Source organism: Elgaria multicarinata, chromosome 10 (genome assembly GCF_023053635.1).
Source record: "Elgaria multicarinata webbii isolate HBS135686 ecotype San Diego chromosome 10, rElgMul1.1.pri, whole genome shotgun sequence".
In the NCBI taxonomy this organism is placed as follows: Eukaryota; Metazoa; Chordata; class Lepidosauria; order Squamata; family Anguidae; genus Elgaria; species Elgaria multicarinata.
This window is the reverse complement of record NC_086180.1, coordinates 35040161-35061397: the sequence shown is the minus strand read 5'-3', so window position 1 is coordinate 35061397 and position 21237 is coordinate 35040161. Positions and strand designations below refer to the sequence as shown.

Below are 21237 nucleotides of genomic sequence, written 5' to 3'. Positions count from 1 at the left end.
TCCCCCACAACCTTCAAACATCTGCTCTTTAGACTTGCCTACCATGTTTACTGGTCAGCTGAAGAGACTTGATGGTTTCTCTTTGTCCGGCTAACCTGTACATATTTAAAAACCTTTGAAACTGCTTCCAAAAATGTCCCAAGAATTACAAAAATGGTTTTAAGTATTGAAATCTATTGGATATGATGACAAGCATTTTAATTATTTTTCTGGGTAACTTGAATATCTCCTAACATAGTAAGGAAAGTTACCATGTAGTGAATGCCAGAATCTTATAGAAACAAAGGCCGTTGCTAGATGAGGAGTTAGCCCGGTGTGAGGCCCGGGCTCCCTGCTGTGCATCCAGATGACGCACAGGGGATCCCAGGGTCAGGCCGGGCTAAGTCCTCCCTTGACCTGGGATAAGCGGATCTGCTTACGGCCCAGCTTTTCTGCAGCCCCGGGCTGAGGCCGGGGCTGCGGAAGGTCGAGCGACTTCCGTGGCTTTTCTCGGCTGCTCGCTTACTTGCGAGTAGCCGGGAGAAGCCACGCACTGGGCACAGCATTCCATAGGAGCGCTGTGCCCATCGAGCTGGTGGGGGGAATCACGGGGGGGAGAGGGAAGCCGGGGAAAAGAGCGGACCTGGCAGGAGAGATGGGGGGAAGAGCGGAGCCAGGGTGGGGAGATCACAGACAGGGGGGCGCAGAGGGGGCATCGGACATAGCAGGTGGGTGATCGGGTGGGCATGGCGAGTGGGCAGGGGGGGCATCAGACATGGAGGATGGGGGGGAGAAGAACGGGGCCAGGGCATGGCGGACGGGGTGTGTGTGAAGAAGAACGGGGCCAGGGCATGGTGAGCGGGGAAGGGCATGGTGGAGGGGGGACGGGCATGGCGAGCGGGGACGGGGGACGGGCATGGCAGATGGGGGACGGGCATGGTGAGCAGGGATGGGGGATGGGCATGGCGAGCGGGGATGGGCATGGCGAGCGGGGATGGGCATGGCGAGCAGGGGGGAGGACAGTGAGCGAGTGGGTGGGGGGGCATCAGGCATTGTGGGGCGGGAAATCAGGGGCAGGGGGAGCGGGGAACTCTTTATTTTTAAAAACAAAAACACTTACTGTTCCGTTGGTGTGCTCCTGCGCACATGGCCCTTTAAGGCAAAATAAAAATAAAAATGTAGGACGTGATGGGGCTTCCCTCGGCCCCGTCGCGTCTTACGTGTGGACGGGGCCTACAGGCCGCGCTACTTCTAGCGCGGCCTGGCCCCTCCTCCCACACAGATTATCAGGTAGGTCTAGCAAGGCCCAAAGATTCCATTCTCAAAGTGTCTAGGAATAGCCAATATGCATTAGAACTCAACAAGAACCTAAGGGCTCAAACAGACCTTACTTTAAATTTGTGTCGAGCAGCTATGTTGTATTATTATTATTATTATTATTATTATTATTATTATTATTATTATTATTATTATTCTAGAGAAGGTGCAGGAGGACCAATCCAGATTGGGAACATAGTATGGGATAGGGTAGGGGGTTATTAAACTCTGGATTGGACCCCCTGGGGACCCCCAACATCTGGGTAATAATGAAAAAAGAAATATTGCTATAGCTATACTTCCCTACAGGAGCTAGTGTGAGTTTTTCTCTGTCCTTTCTCCCTTCACTTTTCCATTGGCACACATACAGTGCTCAGAGGCTTTCCTCTTCAGTCTTATCCCCTTCTTTGGACAGGTTATTGGCTTAATTCAGGGGCTCCCAATCTCTTTGAGTCAATAGGCACTTTTGGAATTTTGAGGGAGTGTCATGGGTGCTCACAAAACGGCTGCCATGGAAAGGGGAGGTGCCCATCCATAAAATGGCTGCATTGGTGGTCATGTCCAATCACAAAACACTCATTTCCCAGAAAGCAACTAGTAAGACTAAAAGCACAGTAACTTGCTTATGAAGCGAAGTACAAGGCTGAGATGTGAGCTGCGTTCTAAAACCTTTGAAACTGCTTCCAAAATGTCCTGTGTTTTACAAAAATGTCTTAAGTATTGAAAAACACTTTTTGAACAGCACTTTGGGCAGCACTTCATTTTGTATGTGCCAGCTTCCCAGCTAAAAATAATGTTGTTCTTACACAAATATGACTTCTTAACACATGCATATACACACACACTAAAAGACAAAGAGAAACTTCAAACACAGGGATCAAAATCTAGACATATTATGGTCACCACACTCCATTTTAGATAACTCTTGACCTCTTTAGTCGAGGTATAGTCAGGCCAGAAAACATCTATCCACACAGGAGACTTCGCCCCATGTTTAATTAAGCCTAGAATCTAAGACTTGTAGTATTGCAAGAAGGGAAACTGAGATAATGTCTTCTGCTTTTCATGTTTGGCGTCTCCATCCCTTTGGATGTGGATTATAATTGGAGTCAGCTATTGACAAGCAGTAATCAGACCTGGAATCCATGGAGACCATGTCAGGATCAGTTCGGGCACGTTGGCCATAGTATGCATGCTGCAGGCGAGAGCCGCAATGGACACTGGAGCTAGGAGCAGACATTGTGCTCTTTGCAGGGAATATGGCGGCCGAATGGCTCCTTCCAAATGATGCTAATTTAGCATGGGCGCTTGGGGCTGGATGCTCGTAGGCCACTTTTTGTTTCCAGTCATCTGGTGGTGCAGGTAATGTTTTCCTGCGAGCAGCTGACACCACATTTGCTACAATTGACTCTTCCATGGTTTGGGGCCCAAAGGCATCATCCACAAGTCCTAGAGGGGACTTTGCTGCTGCTTCCCAAGGCGTCAACCTCTTCCCAGGCTTGTCAACCACTGAAGATGGTTTGCTAAAATAATCAGGAGCAGCTTGGAACATCACAGGAGAAATCGGTGACATGGATCGCGAAGAAACCCATCCAGGGACTGATAAAGATTGTTCATAGCCTCTTTCCTAGAAATAACAAAACCTCAAATATAATTGTATTCACTGATTAGCAATGACAAAGATTTTAAAATTAAGGCAGGTAGTCTATTAATCTATATTTGTAATAATGTGCTATAAAATAAGTAGCTCCCCAACTTTATACAAAGAGCATATGATGAGAAATGATCTAAGACAAACCAAAACAGGTGAACATTTGCTGGAAAATTCTGATAAAACTATTTCTTCCCCAATGAAATTTTGAGCAGTTCATCTAATTAAGCTCAAGAAAGCTGTAAAAAGCAACAGCCGGCCTGAATGGTGGCCACAATTTTTCCAGGATCAATTCTGTGGCATAATCAAGTTCAGGCAGGAAGCAAAATAAGATCACGGGGGGATCTACACTACTGCTTTAAAGCGCTTTAAAGCGCTTTATAACAGTTTTGACAACTGTTGGGGCCCAGGACACACTGCATATACAGGTTTCAAAACGTTTTCAAAGTGCTTTAAAGTGCTTTAAAAGCAATAGTGTAGATCCCCCCCAATTCTACAGCAGTTAGCATAGTACTGAACCCAAGAATACCAGAGCAAAGAAAAAACACAACTGTGATGGAATTTAGGGAAAGGTGCAGAATCAAAAGAGAGTGTAAAAGACAAGCAGAAACAAATATTCTCAGGCAGTCAAGGAATGCAGATTTAGGGAGACAGACTTCTAAGTGACTAACAGGTCAGTTCCTTTCGGGAGAGGGGGGAGGGTAGCCAAGTGGGCTAGCCAAAAGCAATCGAGATGTATTTAGGTAGCCGGTGCATGCCTGAAGAGTGAGTCCTGTGACTCATCTTTTATGCTTGTTAATTTTGATGGACAGAGAGGGATAGCCGGTAAATTAGATATTGACAGAGAGAGAGCTGTGAAGAAGTCAACTCATGGTATGCTGCATAGTTATTTCTTCTTGCCTGTGAATCTGAATCATACTCTTCTAAAGAGAATAATTCCAGTCTACTAATCATAGCTTCTGATGCATTTTCTATTTGTTTCATGGGAGCTAGTGCAGGCAGTTCCTGGTAGTTTGTAAGCCTTATTCACTGTTGAAAGAAAAAAGGTGATGATGTATACTCTTTGAAGTAATTTGTGTCTTCTGCCAATGTGTTCCACTGTGTGTTAGCTGTTCACTATAAACTATTATGTTCAAGAGAGGAATAATGTTTGTCCCTCATTCAAAATACCTTTTTTTTTTTTTGCTAAATGGTTAGATTTAATACAATTAGGAAGGGACCCGGATGAAAACTAAACCAATGGAACTATCCTAATTGGAAACATTCATCTCCCACCATTATGATACACTGTTTAACCCTGCTCCTTTAAAAAAAAACAAGCTGTGTCCTCATAATTTCAGAACACTCTGACCCATTTACAGGAGTAATCCATTCATTTTTCACAAATCCTAATCTACTTCGGAAATGAGCACTTTCATTCATAAACACTTTTGCATGGCAAAAGCTTCTGCCACAGCAGCCTTCATTCATTCATAGACCCCATACCCTTTCCTCACAAACGCTGCCTATCGTATTAGGCTATTTGTATGAGTCTACTCAGCTGTACAGAGAGGTCTCTTTAGGGCACATGGGATGGAGTGAAATAAACAATTTCCACCTTAAATGCGTGAATTGCATCATCCTAAGCACACACATGTGCCTAAAGGTTCCATTGAGACCACTGGCATTTGCTTCCAAGTAAATGGTTTGGATCCAAAGATGCTAAACAGAAGTCAATTCCACTCATGCAAGGCAGGAGCCCCTGGTTTTAATGGATTCCACTTTTCTGCTGCAGCCCTTCATGCCACTTCCCATGTCATGTCTAAGGGTCACACATCCCTCAGGAGTTGTTTTTTGGGGGGGAGCATGAAAGGGAGGTGGGAACTTAGGGTCCAAGCCAATGGCCTTGTCCACATGGTCATCATGAACTAAATAAGCCATGGTGGCTTTCTAAAGCTGCGATGCCTGCTGGTCACGATTTGCATCATCACCCATCCCACCACAACTTGTCCGTGTCCATGCAAACTAGGGGCTCATCTACACTAAACAGGATATTCCACTATGAAAGCGGTATATAAAAGGCAGTAGCCACACTACTGCTTTATAGCAGTATTGAAGTGTACTGCAGGATCTACACTACTGCTTTATAGTAGTACTGAAGTGCACTGAGAAATGTTGGGGCCCATGACACATCTACACCAAGCAGGATTTAACACTATGAAAGCAGTATATGGTATGTGTCAATGGGCCCCAACAGTTGTCAGTGTACTTGAGTACCACTATAAAGCAGTAGTGTGGTTCCTGCCTTTTATATACGACTTTCATAGTGGAATATCCTGCTTGGTGTAGATAAGCCCTAGGTCTATGTGTGTAGAAATAGATTGCTAATGTGATGCCACTGAGCTGCAGCTAATTTAAGGGAATAATGTGAACCAAAGAACTAAATGATGAAAAAATGTTAAATCTGCATCCCAACAGCAATCCATACATAGAAGGCCATGCACTCCTATCAAAATCCTCTTTTGTCAACAGGAAACCAGAGATTGAAAACTATTAGCTTGATGCACTCAGCAATTGTCATTGGCTTTTCTTTCACACTGAAATTGAAGGTCATTTTGGCCATGTGGGAAAAAAGAGGAATAAATGGTTCATTTGAATAGTTTGTGACCAGGGGGGAAATGCTACTTTTAAAAAAAGGTGTATTCTTTAGCTATGCAATGAAATCAATCTTTTAATTGAATAAAAACAAACAAAGCATACATTATTGGGGGACCAAAATAATCTCTAGGAATTTCATGAATTAGGAAATGAATAGTAATCTATTTTACAAAGAACAAATCATAATAAAAACATTTTCTCCTGCCATTAATGTAGTGATAGGAGGCCATTTATATGGTACATTTAAGGCACATATTGACGAAGAACATACCATCAGAAAAGAACAAGTACAATACTGTCAGAACGTCTGAGCACATTCCGTTGTAATGAATGGGAACTTTTCTAAAAGTCTTATTTATGTCAGTGGGAGACCGTCCCAATGGATTTGGCCCAACAGTTGTATATTTTCTCAGTCTTTCTTCAGACACAACCATCACTGATTAAAGCACCTACAGGCAGGTTTTCAGCCACACACAACCTTTGGCTAACTTCTATGCTGCCTGTAAGGCCACTCCCCACTGCCCAGGTGATGCACTTTGCCCCTCCCTGTTGTCCAGATGACTGGTACCAAGATCACAGCATGCTAGTAGGGGAGGCGTAAATTAGTTCTGTGCTGAAAATTTTGACCATTCTATTTTCGGCATTTTGTTGAGGGTGTGAGAAAATGAAAACACAGGCATAGGAGGCTGAGAGAGGTGAGATTTTCCAGAGACTTTTCTCCTTGGGGAAAGGAACAGGATCTCCACATACCTTTTTAAATGTAGCCAGTTGTTGTTCTTTCTTTCTATCTATTTTTAAAAAAAACACCCGCAGCATTTTCAGGAGCCCAGAAGTTCTTCCTGAATGCTTATTGGAGAAGTCGAGGACACATGGTCTCCAATAGGCATTCACTAAGAATTGGTGGGCGCCTGAAAATGCTGGAGGAAGGGGTGTTGTTGTTGTTGGGTTTTTTTTAAAAAAAAAACAACTAAAAAAATAGGAAGAAGGCCCCTCAGCAACCAGCTACACTTAAAAACGGTATGTGGAATTCTCCAAATCACCCACACACACACACAAGAGGAAGAAAAACAATGCCTCTTTCGCAGGGAGAGAGAATATGGTGATATGCGGCACGGCAGGGGAGATATGTTTCCGTGTGAGAAGGTGGGGGAGGGAGTCCAGGCCTATGGGCCACCAGTTCTTGACACACTTATGACGTTGTCACACAGGATATATTTTTTCACATCTGTAGATTTGAAGAAAAGCTAGAAATGTTAGTATAAGACAAATGCTAGATATGTTAGTGCAAGCCAAATAGTTTTAACTACACTGAATTCACTGGAAATCTTGGCGAGCACTTTCCATTTCTTTCTAAGAGCACGCTTATTGTAGCCAATATTGCAACTGCTTTTTCTTAGTGAGCGAAGAGAATACAGTGGATAATGCCATGAAATATAGTTTTACTGCAGGAAATAAACTCATCTTGGTGAATTCCTCTATATTTATCCTGGTATGACACCAGATAGTGTATGAAACTGGAGTTTTATTAATCATTGTGTACTAGATAGACTTAAGTCATAAATCACCCTGTTGTGTACTTTCTAGTGTACTCATGGCATACTAAATTTACTTTAAAGTTCCTCAGTCATAAGTGCATTAATCCACTGCTGTTCAGAGGCACTGCCTTTCCCCCAAATGTACAAACTTGTGAAAGGTCTTTACAGGCAGATGATCACGTAGGGCCCTCTCCTTCAAAGGCAGGTTAAATTACAAGGCAAAAAGTGTAGCCTTGGTGTCTTCCTTCTTCTGCTTAAATTTTGCTTGACAGAGTCCAGAGATTCCTATTTCTCTGAATACTGGCCAGTGTGTTTGTTCCTGTGAGTATAAACCACAAATATCAAGAATATATGAGCAAATTGCAGGTAAAGTTTATGGCAATTATTTTAAAGGAGATGTTATATAAATATCTATTGCCGTGGTGAATTTGACTATTTTTGTCAACATGAGTTGATTTTTATCAGTCACCTAAGGGCAGTTTGTGTATCCTGATCTCACAAATGATTCACCTAATATTAAGATTGCAAGCAACTGGAAAGCACCAAAAATCAAATCTGCAATAGGCTGCTATGCTCAAGATTAACATAGCATGAAGGGGGTTGGACAGATCAGATTTTGTTCAATTTCTTGTTTTCTCAACCGTAAGGTCATTTTAGCACTTTTCCATATCAGTTTGTGAATTTGGCAACAACAACAACAACAACAAGTACACACAAATATCCATGTTCATTGCTGTGTGCATTTCTCCTAATATACACACTTTTGTACGCACTGTTCGTAGTGTGCACACTTTTTACAAGTGACTTTTGTATCCACTTTTCTTTAATATGCATATTTTTGTGCACAATATTTTGACTTGCGAATTGCATCGCAAAATTGTGAAAAGTGCAACTTTCAGTGCACAAGTGTGTTTCGGTTTGCATATACATCCAGGAGGTGCAAGCTGGGTAGGTTCGTATAAAAAATAAGACCAAACAATTTTTTCCTAGCATGAAGTGACAGCAAGGGGGGAAGTGGCTATGAAAATCCAGGACTAGTTTTCTTTAATGGTTGATCTCTGCTAGGAAGTTAGACTGAATATAAAGGACAGTTAAGTAATAAGCATATGCAGAAGGGGGGAGGGTGAAAGCTTAAAAGAATTGTTGTAACCCAAGTGGAGTGTCATCTCTGGTCCTTTTCTCCATTTGCAGCTATGGAAGAAAGGGGGGAAATGGATGAGTTGAAAATGCATTATTTGAAATAGCAGGTTGTGGAAAGCCTCAAAATTAAATATAGGAAATTAACCACCGTCAAGCATTCTGACTTAATGACATTACACAACTTTAGCTCTGTGTTGGCACAACACTGCAGCAGAAACATAATGCGAGGTCAGTATGACATGATGGTCATACAGTATGACATGATGGTCAGTGCAATGTTTCTGTTGTTCTGTTGCACCAACCCAGAGCTATGATTGTATAATGCTTCAAGTCAGAATGCTAGGCGAGAATTAATTTCCTACTTTTCCCTTTTCTGATAAAGAACATGGTTATTTCAGATGTGTGTAGTAGATAACGTAACATTGTCCACGTTCATGCAGTTGGTGTGTCATGTGGGTGTTCCATGCAAACACCCAATTATGCAGAAGCCTTGTTTGTATAGCACAAGCTGGGCCTCCACTGAATTGGGTATTCACATGGAAGGCCCACTTGCATAGTATATTTGTAATTATCCTGCAGAGTTTATCCTGCTCTGTTTCCCTTACTTCCTGCCTTTGCTAGATTCTTTGCTGGTAAAGTCAGTCCAACTTGGATATGGCAGTTAATACAGGATCTATACCAGCCATGCTAGAATGAATTGCTTATCACAATGGCTGGGGTAATTTTGAATCACTTTCTCTTCTCTGGAAGATTTGGAGAGGATACTTGGCTACGTTTGTAAAGCCCACTGCATGTACATTGCTTTCTTGCCTAGCGTAGTCTTCTAACAGTAGAAAATTAGATAACCACAACCCGTAAAAGAAATGCCCTTGCTTTTTCTCACTCTGATCTGCTCCTCAGTGCCAAGGATCAATGCAAGAAAAAAAAAGATAAAAAGAAGCCTATCATTGCAGGCAACAGGTGGGAGAGGCCCCAGTCCAGCGGGATGGGGGAGGGCACTGGAGGACTTGTAGGAGATCCACGGACAGGTTACAGTTCAGGAAAGGAAAGGAAAGGCTAAATACTCAGAAGGAATGGGGCTAAGTGCAGAACCAGGGATTGTACAGGATAAAGGATGAAACCAATGTATGGACAGAGGCAGTTTGTTGTTAGCAGGAGACAGAAGGAAGAAGAGAGAGAACCAGAGTCAGAGGAGCAGGCTTGGCCCCTGGGATGATGGAACTCTCCCAGCAGGCCACAGTGTTGAGGAATGCTTAGACTATGGCAGCCCAGCCATGTGCCAAAACCTGATACTGGAGGAAGAGGGAACGTGTGGGAGCAGGAAGGCTCTGGAGAGAGAGCAGGAGAAGAGAAGAGCCCCTGGTGGACAAAGTATGGAGACAGGTCATGGAGCTGCTCTGAGGATGGAGGCACTGTGAGCCCAGAATGGTAGGCAGGATTAAAGAACTAGGGGATGGGGGAAAGTAAGTACTGGGGGCTGTCCACATGTGGGGAGAACCCTATGGTGGCTGTGGATCTACACCTCAATGGTTAGATGACGCAGGCGCAGGTTCGCAGCCACCGCGGGGCTTCCCCGCAATGATGCATTTTGAAAACGTTGAGGGTTTACCTCAACTTCTTTAAAGGGAACGACAACAACATGATGCTTCCATTGTGTAACGTCACTCTGCCGCCAATCCAGAGCCAACCTGGGGGCAGAGCCTGGTGGAAGGTAACCAGGGATTGGTTGTTTTCCACCAGGAAGAGCATGGGAGTGGCTACAGGACCCAGCTGGCCACCCACAAACCCTGCACTTCCTCTTCGGTGTTGGAACTACCCGACACCACCTTGGGTGAGAGAAAGCTTGGGGTTGAGGAGGGAGGCTGTGCCAACCCAGGCACTGTGAAGACAGCCCCCTGGGCTCTGCTTCTGTATCAGCTATAAAGACTGTAACTTCAATTACACTTAAGTATGGTTTCCCCCTGGTTTCCCCATGTGGAGCTCCCTCATCTGGCAGCACAGATTACCATCAGAAAGACCAGGAATCCTTCTAATCTGGGTGGGAGGGGGAAAAGAGATTTTTAAAAAGCAAGATGACATACATACCCTCCAGTCAATCGCTATTTCTAATACCCGTTCCTGGTAAATTGCTGCCCTGATTTTGTCTCTACTTTGCCTTTTGAGGATACCATTACAACAACAACAGCAGCAATCATTAGCTTTCCTTGCACATTTTTAGTATATCACCCATGGAAAGGAAGCTCTTACGGTCATTTTGCTAACATACCCTGCTGAAGAAGTCTTGTGAATGTGAACCATCTTCAATCTGGCCTGAAGTCAGATACCTAGATTCATATCTTCATTGTTGACCTGATTTGTCATAAGTGTGGAAATTTCCCTGAGCATAGACTATCTGTATGCAGGAGTGTGGTTATGAATGTATACAACAGCTCTTTTAAATGGATTTATTGGAATGAGTTGTCATCCAAGGATGGACAAGAGAAAACAAGGAGCTGCAGCTAGTTTTTCAACTGACCTTGGTAGCTGTGCCTTAGACAGAAGCATATTCTGTATCAATTAGCATTTGTCTCCATGCTGGGATCAAGACAACCCTCAAAAGCCCAGCAGCAAGGGCTGGTTAAAAAGCTGGCAACTTGAAGTACGAGAGATAAGATGGGCTGCAACTTTTAATAGTGGAAAAGTTATTCTTGGCGAACAATTAGGAGTCTTAGGCCATAGCTAGACCTAAGGTTTATCCCTGGATCGTCCAGGGGTCAAACCTGTTCATCTAGGTGACACACAGGGGATCCAGTGCTCAGGCAGGGGCGAACCCTGGATGATCCCAGGATAAACCTTAGGTCTAGCTGTGGCCTTAGTGATTCTTGGTGAATAATTAGGAGTCTTAGAAGCATACAAGAATTTCCCTATTCTTATCTGTGATAAGATATGTCATTGGACATGAAAGTTTACCCACAAGACAGACAGCTTGTTGTCATACCTTTGTCTACTCGATGGCCTTGTTTGGACATAATACTAAACTTAGCATTATGTGAATGAGCCTCAGATTTGGAGGTTCTTCCTCACCTCTCCTCCTCCGCAACAGCCACAAGAAGGAGATTTGAAGCTTTTACTTCTTTTTTAAACCATGGTTTATCATTATCTCTGAACCTGGACCATGCTTAATTTTAACTATGGTTTAGGGAAACAACTTAATTTCAAACCATGGTATAGAACCCTGGTTTGTTTCTCTAAACAATAGATAAGCTTAAGCACAGTTTTGGATCTAATATTAAATCACAGTTGATTCAAAATGGAACTAAAAGCATGCAGTTTCCTCCTCATGGCTGCACTGAAGAGGGCAGGGTGGGGAAGCACATAGTTTAGTGTTGTCTCCAAACTACATCATTAACCATTTAAAGCTATTGTTTGAATTTGGTTTGTCCTTTGGTAGTGTGTCCTGGGCCCCAGCAGTTGCTATAAAACATTTTAAAGCAGTAGTGTAGATCCTGCCATGAACTTTCTAATAAGTATAAATGCAGTTCACAAAAAGTCAGCATTACTCACTTCCTATTCACATCTCCTTTTCAAGAAAATAAATAAACTAACAGCCTATTTTCTATAATAAAAACAGATTCACTACTACCACCTTCTGGAGACCAAGCATAATATCACACTTGAATGATTTCACTCGAACAAGACATTAAAGACATTTGATAACAGGTGCAGTTTATGAGCCTGTCACTACTTTGGAGTTGACTACAAATCAACGGCAGTTTGTCAGTTCAAATATTTATAATTAAGTCTTGCATGATTCTTAAGCTATTTTTTTTAAAAAAGAATTGTTATTCTGCAATGATAATTTATTGTCAGTCAAAATACAACAGGAAAATGAAAAAGAAATTGTCACTGAATGCTCAGAATCCACAGATTTGCAAACATCAGAGTGTTATGGCACTAGCCAGGTTCACATCAAACACAAAACCATAGTTTAGTGTTGTGTGCATGAACTTTAGTCTTATGTTCTGCCCTCTCCTCATCTTTTATGGCCATGAAACATCCCATGTTCAGTTAACCATAGTTTGTTGTTATGTCCAAAGTGGGAACTGGCTATTGTTAACTATAGTTTATTGAAACAAATCAGGGTTGGCTCCCCCCCCATAAACAAGTGTTAACACTAATCACAGATGGTCTGAATTTGGACACAGCAACAAACCACAATTAGTGGAAAAGGGAACCAAATATTGGAACCAGTTTCCTCGTGGCTTTGCTGGAGGACAGGAAACTGGGGAATGCACAAGCCTGAGGCTCATGCATGTAATCCTAAACTACAGCCATTAAATACATATCCACAAGCATATATATGTCTATGCCAGTATTCTCCAAATCAAGCCATTGATCTTCCGGAGCATGAAAACCATGCTCTCAAACACATACACAATTCAGTCCACTCCCTAATACAATTTTACTATTCCTTTTAACACAACACTCTATGGACCATCATTATGACCAGCTCTTCTACCCATCAAGGACACACATGAGTAATGGCTTTACAACAACCAACGGATTAGTCCCACCACATGAGATAACAGATACAAAGCGGATGTTAAAAATGAAAATGTTCCAGTCTCTCAAGAAAAGCCACCTCTAACAACCCAGATTAAACACTAAAAGAAACCAGTTTCAAAGCACACATAGAATCTAAAGCTTTAGAACAGTGTTGTGGAGACTTCAGCATACAGGCTGCCAGCAATCTCCACCAGGCCGTGCACCCTCACTGTCTTCCTTCCTCACCTGCCCCTTTTCTGCAGAGATCTGATGATGCAGGTAAAGATCACTGCATTTTCTCCTCTGTGCACTGAGGAAGGGAAAATAGAGAATATTGCTTTGGTCCCAGTTACTTTTTGTAGCTCCCCAGAAATGAATGTGGACCTTGCATTGAAAAAGGTTCTTCATCCCTGCTGTAGAGTTAAGATTGATTAACCAATTCAGTTTTATTTCTCTGTTGTCGTTGTCATTGTTGATGCTCCCTATTTGGTTTTGTATTGCTTGTATAGTGGACCTCAAACCATCCAGCCATCCATTCATCCATCCATCCATCCATCTGTCCATGCATCCATTCCCATCACAAACTGGGCCATGGTTCATTTCATCCACTTGTTTCTTTAGCCAAAATACAGGCATTGTAACAGAAACAGATTGTTTACTGCAAACTTGTCACTTAATTAGGGCATCTTACCACATGAATAACTAGTTGTTTGTAGCCTCTGTTTATGTAGTGACTCAAGTGGTGCCATCCCCCTCTGTGGTTTTTCATGCTTGTTATGTGACTAGAACCAACAGATACTCAAGTTCCTAACGGTAAGATTTGTACAAGAATGAAACAATCTATCTATGGAGGTTGTGAATTCTCAATTACTGAAGGTTTTTAAGAAGATTCTGGACAGCCACCTCTCATGGATGGCTTAATTGGTTTTCCTGCACACTGCAGAGGGTTGGACTAGATGATCCTTGTGGTCCCACCCAACTCCACAATTATATGATTCTAAGTGCTTCATGAAGTTAGTGTCACCACACAGGAAGCTCTTAAGTCTTGACTAAGCCATATGTGATTGTTTATTTCTATGTTTAGTGTCTAATGTACTTATGTACTCTACTTTACAGAGGACAGTCCTCTATTTGATGTTTAGGCCAAATTTGGCTGTTTAGGCCAAATCTGATTTAAAGATATAGAACCATCAGAAGGAAGAGCCTTGAAGTTACCCATCCACAGTGGTACTTGGACAGCAGACTGAAGAGACACACAGGTCACCTGAGCACAGGTTCCACCACTATGATGTATTGCATTTCTATATGTAATGTAGCAATTATTTCTAAATATGCATCTATCCATATGCATTGGGATATGCAATTTTCCGTAAATCTGTTTCCTCTTTATTAGTGATGCATTTGCATTTTTGGCAACATGTAAGCAGCCATCAGTGTGCTACAATCTTGATTTTGAATGTCTTTCTAGTTTACCAATTGGGCCTGCAGATGAACCTGCAGGCAGAAACTTGTGCATTTTATGCATGCACAGTATACTTTATGCACATCTATAAATAGATGATGACGACGATGATGTTAAGGAATTGACTGCTAACTTGGCCTGAGGACTACTGGCTTGTACTTGCTACCTATTCATGGTAATCACAGTATAGCTAAAATGTTCCAGGCTTTAAAATGGTATCTGTCATCACAGATACCCTCTTGGAAAGTAGTGTGGGCATGACATGGCAGTTGGTGGTTAAAGAGAAGGAATTGAGTCTTCCCAAACTGAAGTCTCTAGTGTGTGCTGCATAAAGAAGTGGGGGAAGAGAGTACTGTTTTCAACGTATGGCTTTTCATTTAAAAAGTGGTAGTAACCAGCTAGGTGGTGGGAAAACACTGGATCTAGGAGGAGGAGGTTGTATTTTCCGTAGCTATTACTGGCACCTCTAAAGAAACACCTAATTTTTATATGGGGAACTGTAAAATTAAAGCATTTTGATCATATTACTCCCAACAGAAAAAAGTACTAGCAGCAGTTTTCACCTACCTTTTGAACACGCAGGCCAATATTAGCATAAATACCATTTTGACCTTTTCATGACACCTTTACACTGAGCAATCCTGATCCCTGAACTGTAGCTTTAAATCAGTTATTACAAATATCCAAAGAAGTCTCCATTATGTCAACTCAGCCATGTAGAGGATCTATGATGATTATTCCTCAGACAGAAAACTGAAATAGGATTTAAGAGTAACGGAGTCTTATCTTCGCCCTTGGCTCACAGGATGACCTCAGCCATAAATTATCTTAGTGCCCATGTGTAGTTTGGAAATAACAGTAAGATACCTCACAGGGCTGTTGAGTGAATGAATAAAGGACTTCAGTATACTTTGAATAATAACAATAATGCTCTGTATATGGTAATCAAGAAATCCTGTAAGCTCGGTGACACTATCTTGATCTACTAGGTAGCTACTGTAGCTCTGGGTCTAATTTATCATCAGCATCAGCAGTAGAGACTACAGAATGGAATCTTGTACAAAGGCAAACTGAACTTGTGTAAACAGAGGTTCATTGGAGGTAGAGGAGGCATTGTTATTTGTAATTCCTCCCACTGCTCTCTAAACTATTTATGGAGGGGGGGGGGGAGAATGAACAGTGCAACACCGGTAGCTCTTAATGCATCCAGTAAATCATAGGAAGGTCAGTTCCAGAGCTGTTACCAGCCAATAAAATTCACTGTCGCTGACTGTATTCATTTCAAATCCTATTTCTGAACACAATTATTTTCTTAACTGAAAGAAGTAAAAGACCCCTTTATGTGATGTACCCCGCCTCGATCCAGAGGGAGAGGCGGTAACAAATAAATTATTATTATTATTATTATTATTATTATTATTATTATTATTATTATTATTGAAAGATGTTGTCAAATATGTCTCTTGAGTAGTAGATCCAACTCCTCTCCTGAGTTTAATGCTGTGTGAACTACCACACAGAGATCTCCTTTTCACCCACAGAGTATGGTAGCATTAAGTATGCCATCATGCTTTTGTAGGCAACTCCACAGAGCTTGCTAAAATCTCTATTTGAAGCTGCATATTGATGCTCATAATATCATATTGGGCTGCATAACAGAGTTCTACTAGACAGATTAAAGCCAGAAAATTGATTGGTAGAATTCTTGAAGTCTTTAGAGAAAATATGGTTGCATCTTGGGAGATTATAAACGGTGTGTGTGTGCGTGCTTGTATGTGTGTGTATTTGCGAATATCCACTAACTGGCATATAGACAGAGTCTATAAGAGTAAAGTCACATGTTATGCAGCAAAAATCTTGAAACACATGAACGAAAATGATTTTCTAGAACCATTGTCTCATTCCCTGGCCCTCTTCTCACCTTTTCAAAATATACAGGGAGATTCTTCTCTGAAAAACTGGAGCAGCTGAACATCCCTGTAATCCAGAGAGCTCATTGAGGCGAAGGACTGCACATACTGGGTATCAGCAGTTCTCCCTCCTGGGCAGGCTTTCTGTTTGTTACAGGACTTTCCTTTTCCTTGCTTCCAAAGGCAGTTTATTTGTTTTTTGTCTTGCATACAGATCCCCATTGCTGTGTTTTCAAGAACAATCTTGGCAGGATCTACACTACTGCTTTAAAGCACTTTATAACAGTTTTGACAGCTGTGGGGGCCCAGGACACACTCCATATACAGTCGTCCAAATGGTTATAAAGCGCTTTAAAGCAGTAGTGTAGATCCGGTTGGATGGGGCTTCCCCATTTAGCATATGTCTGTGTTCCTTACCAGGCAGAGGGAGCTGAACTTTTGTTAGAATTCGTACTTCAGTTGTACTTGTGGAAGCCATGTGATTCACTGGTTATTGCTTTCTCTCTCTCTCACTGTCTGAAGTACTTGTTTGGCAACTGACTGAATTTTATCTTTTCTCTCATTAGCAATCTTGCTGGCTCTATTTGTGAATTTTTAATGTTAGTTTATTTAAGTTAGTTTATTTAGGCTGACCATATGACCGGATTTGCCTGGATTTGTACAGGTTTTTGGTGACAAATCCGGGATGGGGGAGGGGAAATCCGGATTTTTCCAATCTTCCCCAGCCAAAGAGCAGCTCTAATGGGAATTAACAAAAATGCTTATAACTCTGTCATTTTTAAAGATAAAGACATGAAACTTGGCACAATGGTAGCTCTTAGGTAGGTCTTTAGTCATACCAAATTTGAAACAGATCCGTTCATCCATTGATTTTTAAGGATTTTTTTTAAAAATTGAGGTTTTAAAATTATTTTTAAAATCGCCATTTTTAAAGATAAAGAGATGAAACTTCGCATCATGAGAGGTTTTAGGTAGAGCTTTAGCCACGCCAAATTTGAAACAGATCTGTTCATCCATTGATTTTTAAGGATTTTTTTAAAAAATTGAGGTTTTAAAATTATTTTTAAAACCGTCACTTTTAAAGATAAAGAGCTGAAAGTTGGCACCATGATAGCTTTTAGGTAGAGCTTTAGCCGTACCTAATTTAAAACAGATCCATTCATGCATTGATTTTTAGGAATTTTTTTTAAAATGTGAGGTTTTAAAATTATTTTTTTAAAAAATGTTATTTTTAAAGATAAAGGGATGAAACTTGTCACCATGATTGCTCTTAACAAAGACTTTAGCTATGTCAAGTTTAAAACAGAACTGTTCATCCATTGAGTTTTAGGATTTTTTTAAATCCAGACTTCCTCTAATATTTCCTCAAATAACCAGCTGTCACTTCCTACTGATTTATAGAGAAGAGAATCTATATAAGAATACATTTTTGTAATGCTTACTACTAGAGAGCTACCAGACCAATTCTGCTCTTTACCCCCCCCAAAAAAAACCAGAAACAAAAACTGAAGCTTGAGCAGTGTAGACATGCAGAAAATTCTGAAACTTCGAAAAAGTTCAAAGTTTGAGCTTTAATAGCAAAACCATGTGTTTATTTGCCCTGCGTCAAGCAGTCCATTCCTGTACAGTTCAGTGCCAGTTTATTTCCTCTGCACCAAACAGTGCCTGATCAGACATCACATGTTTTCAACCTGAAACTTTCAGAAATACTAAATTATTTTTTAAAAGAAGAACATGTCAAACAGTGCCTGATCTCACATCATGTGACCTCGACCTCAAACTTAAAGGAATGCTATTTTTTTTAAAAAAACACCTTTTTTCTTTGTTTGTTTTCACCTGTGCCAGTTTATTTGTGTACGAGACAGGTTTTGTTCATTTTTGTTTTGTCACCTTTGAAAAAAACAGTATTCAGTGCCAGTTTTGTGTATTAGACTGATTAAGCTAGTTTTTGCTTTTTTTTCTCAGAGTACTAGCCCCTCTGGTGACACAGGGTTTATACTAGTTAATTAGTAAATATATATTTATTTATGGCAACATAAATTCCAGAACTAGTCATTTTGACAGAGTATAAGAAATAATAGTTCTCTCTCTCTCTCTCTCTCTTTTATCCTATGCACTCCTATCTTCAAGTCCCACTTCTGGTTTTTTTGTGTTTTTTTTGGCAACCAAACATATGTTGTCTTTTTAATTTATGTGATCAAAACATCTTAACCCATTTTTTTCATGTGCCACCTCTCTAATTATTGACTGTTCTATTTATATTGTTAAAAAAATTCAGTTACATTTTTTTTTAAAAAAAAGAGTATATAAAATGTATTGTGATGGTGCTGGATAAAAATGTTTCTGGTCGTCGGACTCCCTACTTAAGTTGAAAGTGATTTTAAGTCAGCCAAATGTCCCACTTGCAATAGAGTCGTTTTACTACTTTTATGTAATTCACTGTTCATGCCACAATTTCAAGGTTTCCAAGCCATATAAGTATGTTTTAAGCCATATACGTATGAGACCATCAGTCTCTAGATCTGAGTGAAAATGCTCAGCTGTTTCTTAATATATCTTATCACTGCTTATTTTATGCTTCAAAGAAATGGGAGTACTCTCAAGTCATTTCCATGTCCAAACATCACATGGTAATGACTGATATCCAGTTCAAATAAGGACATGTATTGTAAGACTTCCTTAAGTGACTTAGCTGTGCATGCATCTTCTTATGGTGATTAAGTCTATATTGGGATTCCCATGCTATATCTTTATAATGTAATGTGTCCTTATAATGAAACACAGGGTGTATCTCTTAATGTCTTTGCATCTGAAATTTTAGATTAAACGCCTACGTTAAATAGTTCAATGATAATATGGAATGTTGCCAAGAGCTGATGATTCCAGCATATGACCAAATAAGGATCCCTACTTCCATATGCCTTTGGCTGCTTCCAGACAGCTGGCTTCTAGTACTAATAAATCAATGGTCTTCCACTGTAACCTACAAGTGGAATTGCAACTGACTTTCCACGTTTGGGGATACTGTAGGTTTTCTGTATGTTCATCCCATCGTGTTCCATCCACACCAGCGACTGTGGTATAATTGCTGTGATTGGGGAAGGGAAAGGTCCAATTCACCTGTATGGGCACTTGAAAAAAAAATGATTCTGAGTAATCCTTAAAAAATAAAGCTGCTCCTGCTGCTTCTTTTTGATGGCTGCTATGCCTGCCACCTACTGGTCACAAGATTTCCCTATTTACAAACAGTCACAAAGACCAGCAAAACTCCAAAGAGAGACTTCAAAACAGCACCCCAAAACCTCTTATTCTGAAGAGCAATCTCTAAAGTTGAAATAATTGTTTATTTAGCACTAAGCACTTATTAATTTTAGTTTGATTGCTCATTACTACCTATGAAACGTCAAACCCCAAAGTGTTTAGCATTTGTTTTGGATCAGATGTACAGACTGTACGTGTTTAATGAGGAGGAAATTATGTTGCTAAAATGGTGGTGACATTGCTGAATGAGCAGAAAGGTCCCCACCCATCCTCGTCATTTTAAATTAGCAGTATAACACACTGCTCCTGTTCAGAAAGTATACTAAACCATGGTGGTTAAGCATTTTGAGCTTAACATGTCATTATGGCTTAGCATGTCATGTGAACCATGATTTAGTGCAGTGGTTCTCAACCTTCCTAATGCCGCGACCCTTTAATACAGTTCCTCATGTTGTGGTGACCCCCAAACATAAAATTATTTTCGTTGCTACTTCATAACTGTAATTTTGCTACTGTTATGAATCATAATGTAAATATCTGATATGCAGGATGTATTTTCATTGTTACAAATTGAACATAGTTAAAGCATAGTGATCACAAAAACAATATGTAGTTATATTTTGTGAAATATTTATTTCTAATTACAAATAAATGAAATGTCTCGGTTCCTAAGACCATTGGAAATATGTGTTTTCCGATGGTCTTAGGCGACCCCTGTGAAAGGGTCATTCAACCCCCAAAGGGGTCCCAACCCACAGGTTGAGAACCGCTGATTTAGTGTGTCGTGTGAACAATTCCTAACCATGGTGGCTACATAACCACAGTTTAAGTATGCTCACTAACCACTTGCTGCAAAAGGGTTACTGGCTTAACAATATCTTAGTGTGTTGTCTAAACAGGTCCTCTTTTATTTTTATTTAAGCAATATTTTGGCAACATTTTAATATGTTTAAAAATGGATCATATGTGCAAATTGGAAGTGTTTAGTTACGGCAAAACTATCTTGCTAAAAGGGAAGTGACAGGAAATGTTTTTTTTTAAATAATAATATTATACTGTTCTAGCTGTATAATTATTTCATTTAAAGCAGTGTTTCAATAATATTTTAATTTTTAAAAAAGAAAAATAGCTGGAAAAGCATTTTTGTGCTAATTAAAAGATTGATAAAATAAATTACCTGGGTTATAAAATGATGCCAATGATAAAAGTTAGAGTGAATACATGTAGAGCTGTGGTAGGTTCACCTACCTAACATGTCAATGCCCGTGTGAAAACTACACTTCTTAGAAAAGACAGAAGAATAGCAATAAGGGCTTGTACAACTATGGAGATGGCGCTACACTTCCAAACTTCTAAAAAAAGTTGGACATTCTTCTGTAAAATATATGGTTCTTTGGGGAAATGCTAGAGGATTACAAACAAATGACGTTGTTGTGTTGACCTCCATTAAAATGTGTTCAAACAAGGCATGGCAATTCTGCATTAAATATGTAGTGAGGAAGCACTCTTTATTTTAGGATTGAGAATATTTTATAAACATTATTGTAAATAGTGACTGCAGATCCTAAACTTCCAAGCTCACCTACAGAGTAATTTCACTGATGATAGCATAAAGTATCAGTCTAACAGTGGAGCCTGGTAGCTCTGATGTAAGTGGGGCAGTGAATCCGCTCCGGGTGTCAATCAGAATCAGTCAACAGTCTAACGGAGCTAACCAAGGTGCCTCACTAGAGCTAACAAGAGCTGCTACTGGTATAAAGTGCAAATTCTGGCATTTAGAAAATATAATGTGTAAAAAGCTTGGCAACAGGGCAACGACTG

The 21237-nt window shown here is 40.6% G+C and overlaps 1 protein-coding gene across 1 annotated transcript in view; it reads right to left on the bottom strand.

The window, feature by feature from the left end:
- Window positions 1-2210: 2210 nt before the first annotated feature.
- Window positions 2211-21237, bottom strand: part of SYNPO2 (synaptopodin 2) — a 123992-nt gene continuing 104965 nt past the window's right edge. Inside the window, exon 5 of the mRNA XM_063135221.1 lies at window positions 2211-2923. Within this exon, the coding sequence (XP_062991291.1) occupies window positions 2360-2923 (564 nt within the window). The 3' untranslated portion in view covers window positions 2211-2359. The remainder of the gene's footprint in view (window positions 2924-21237) is intronic.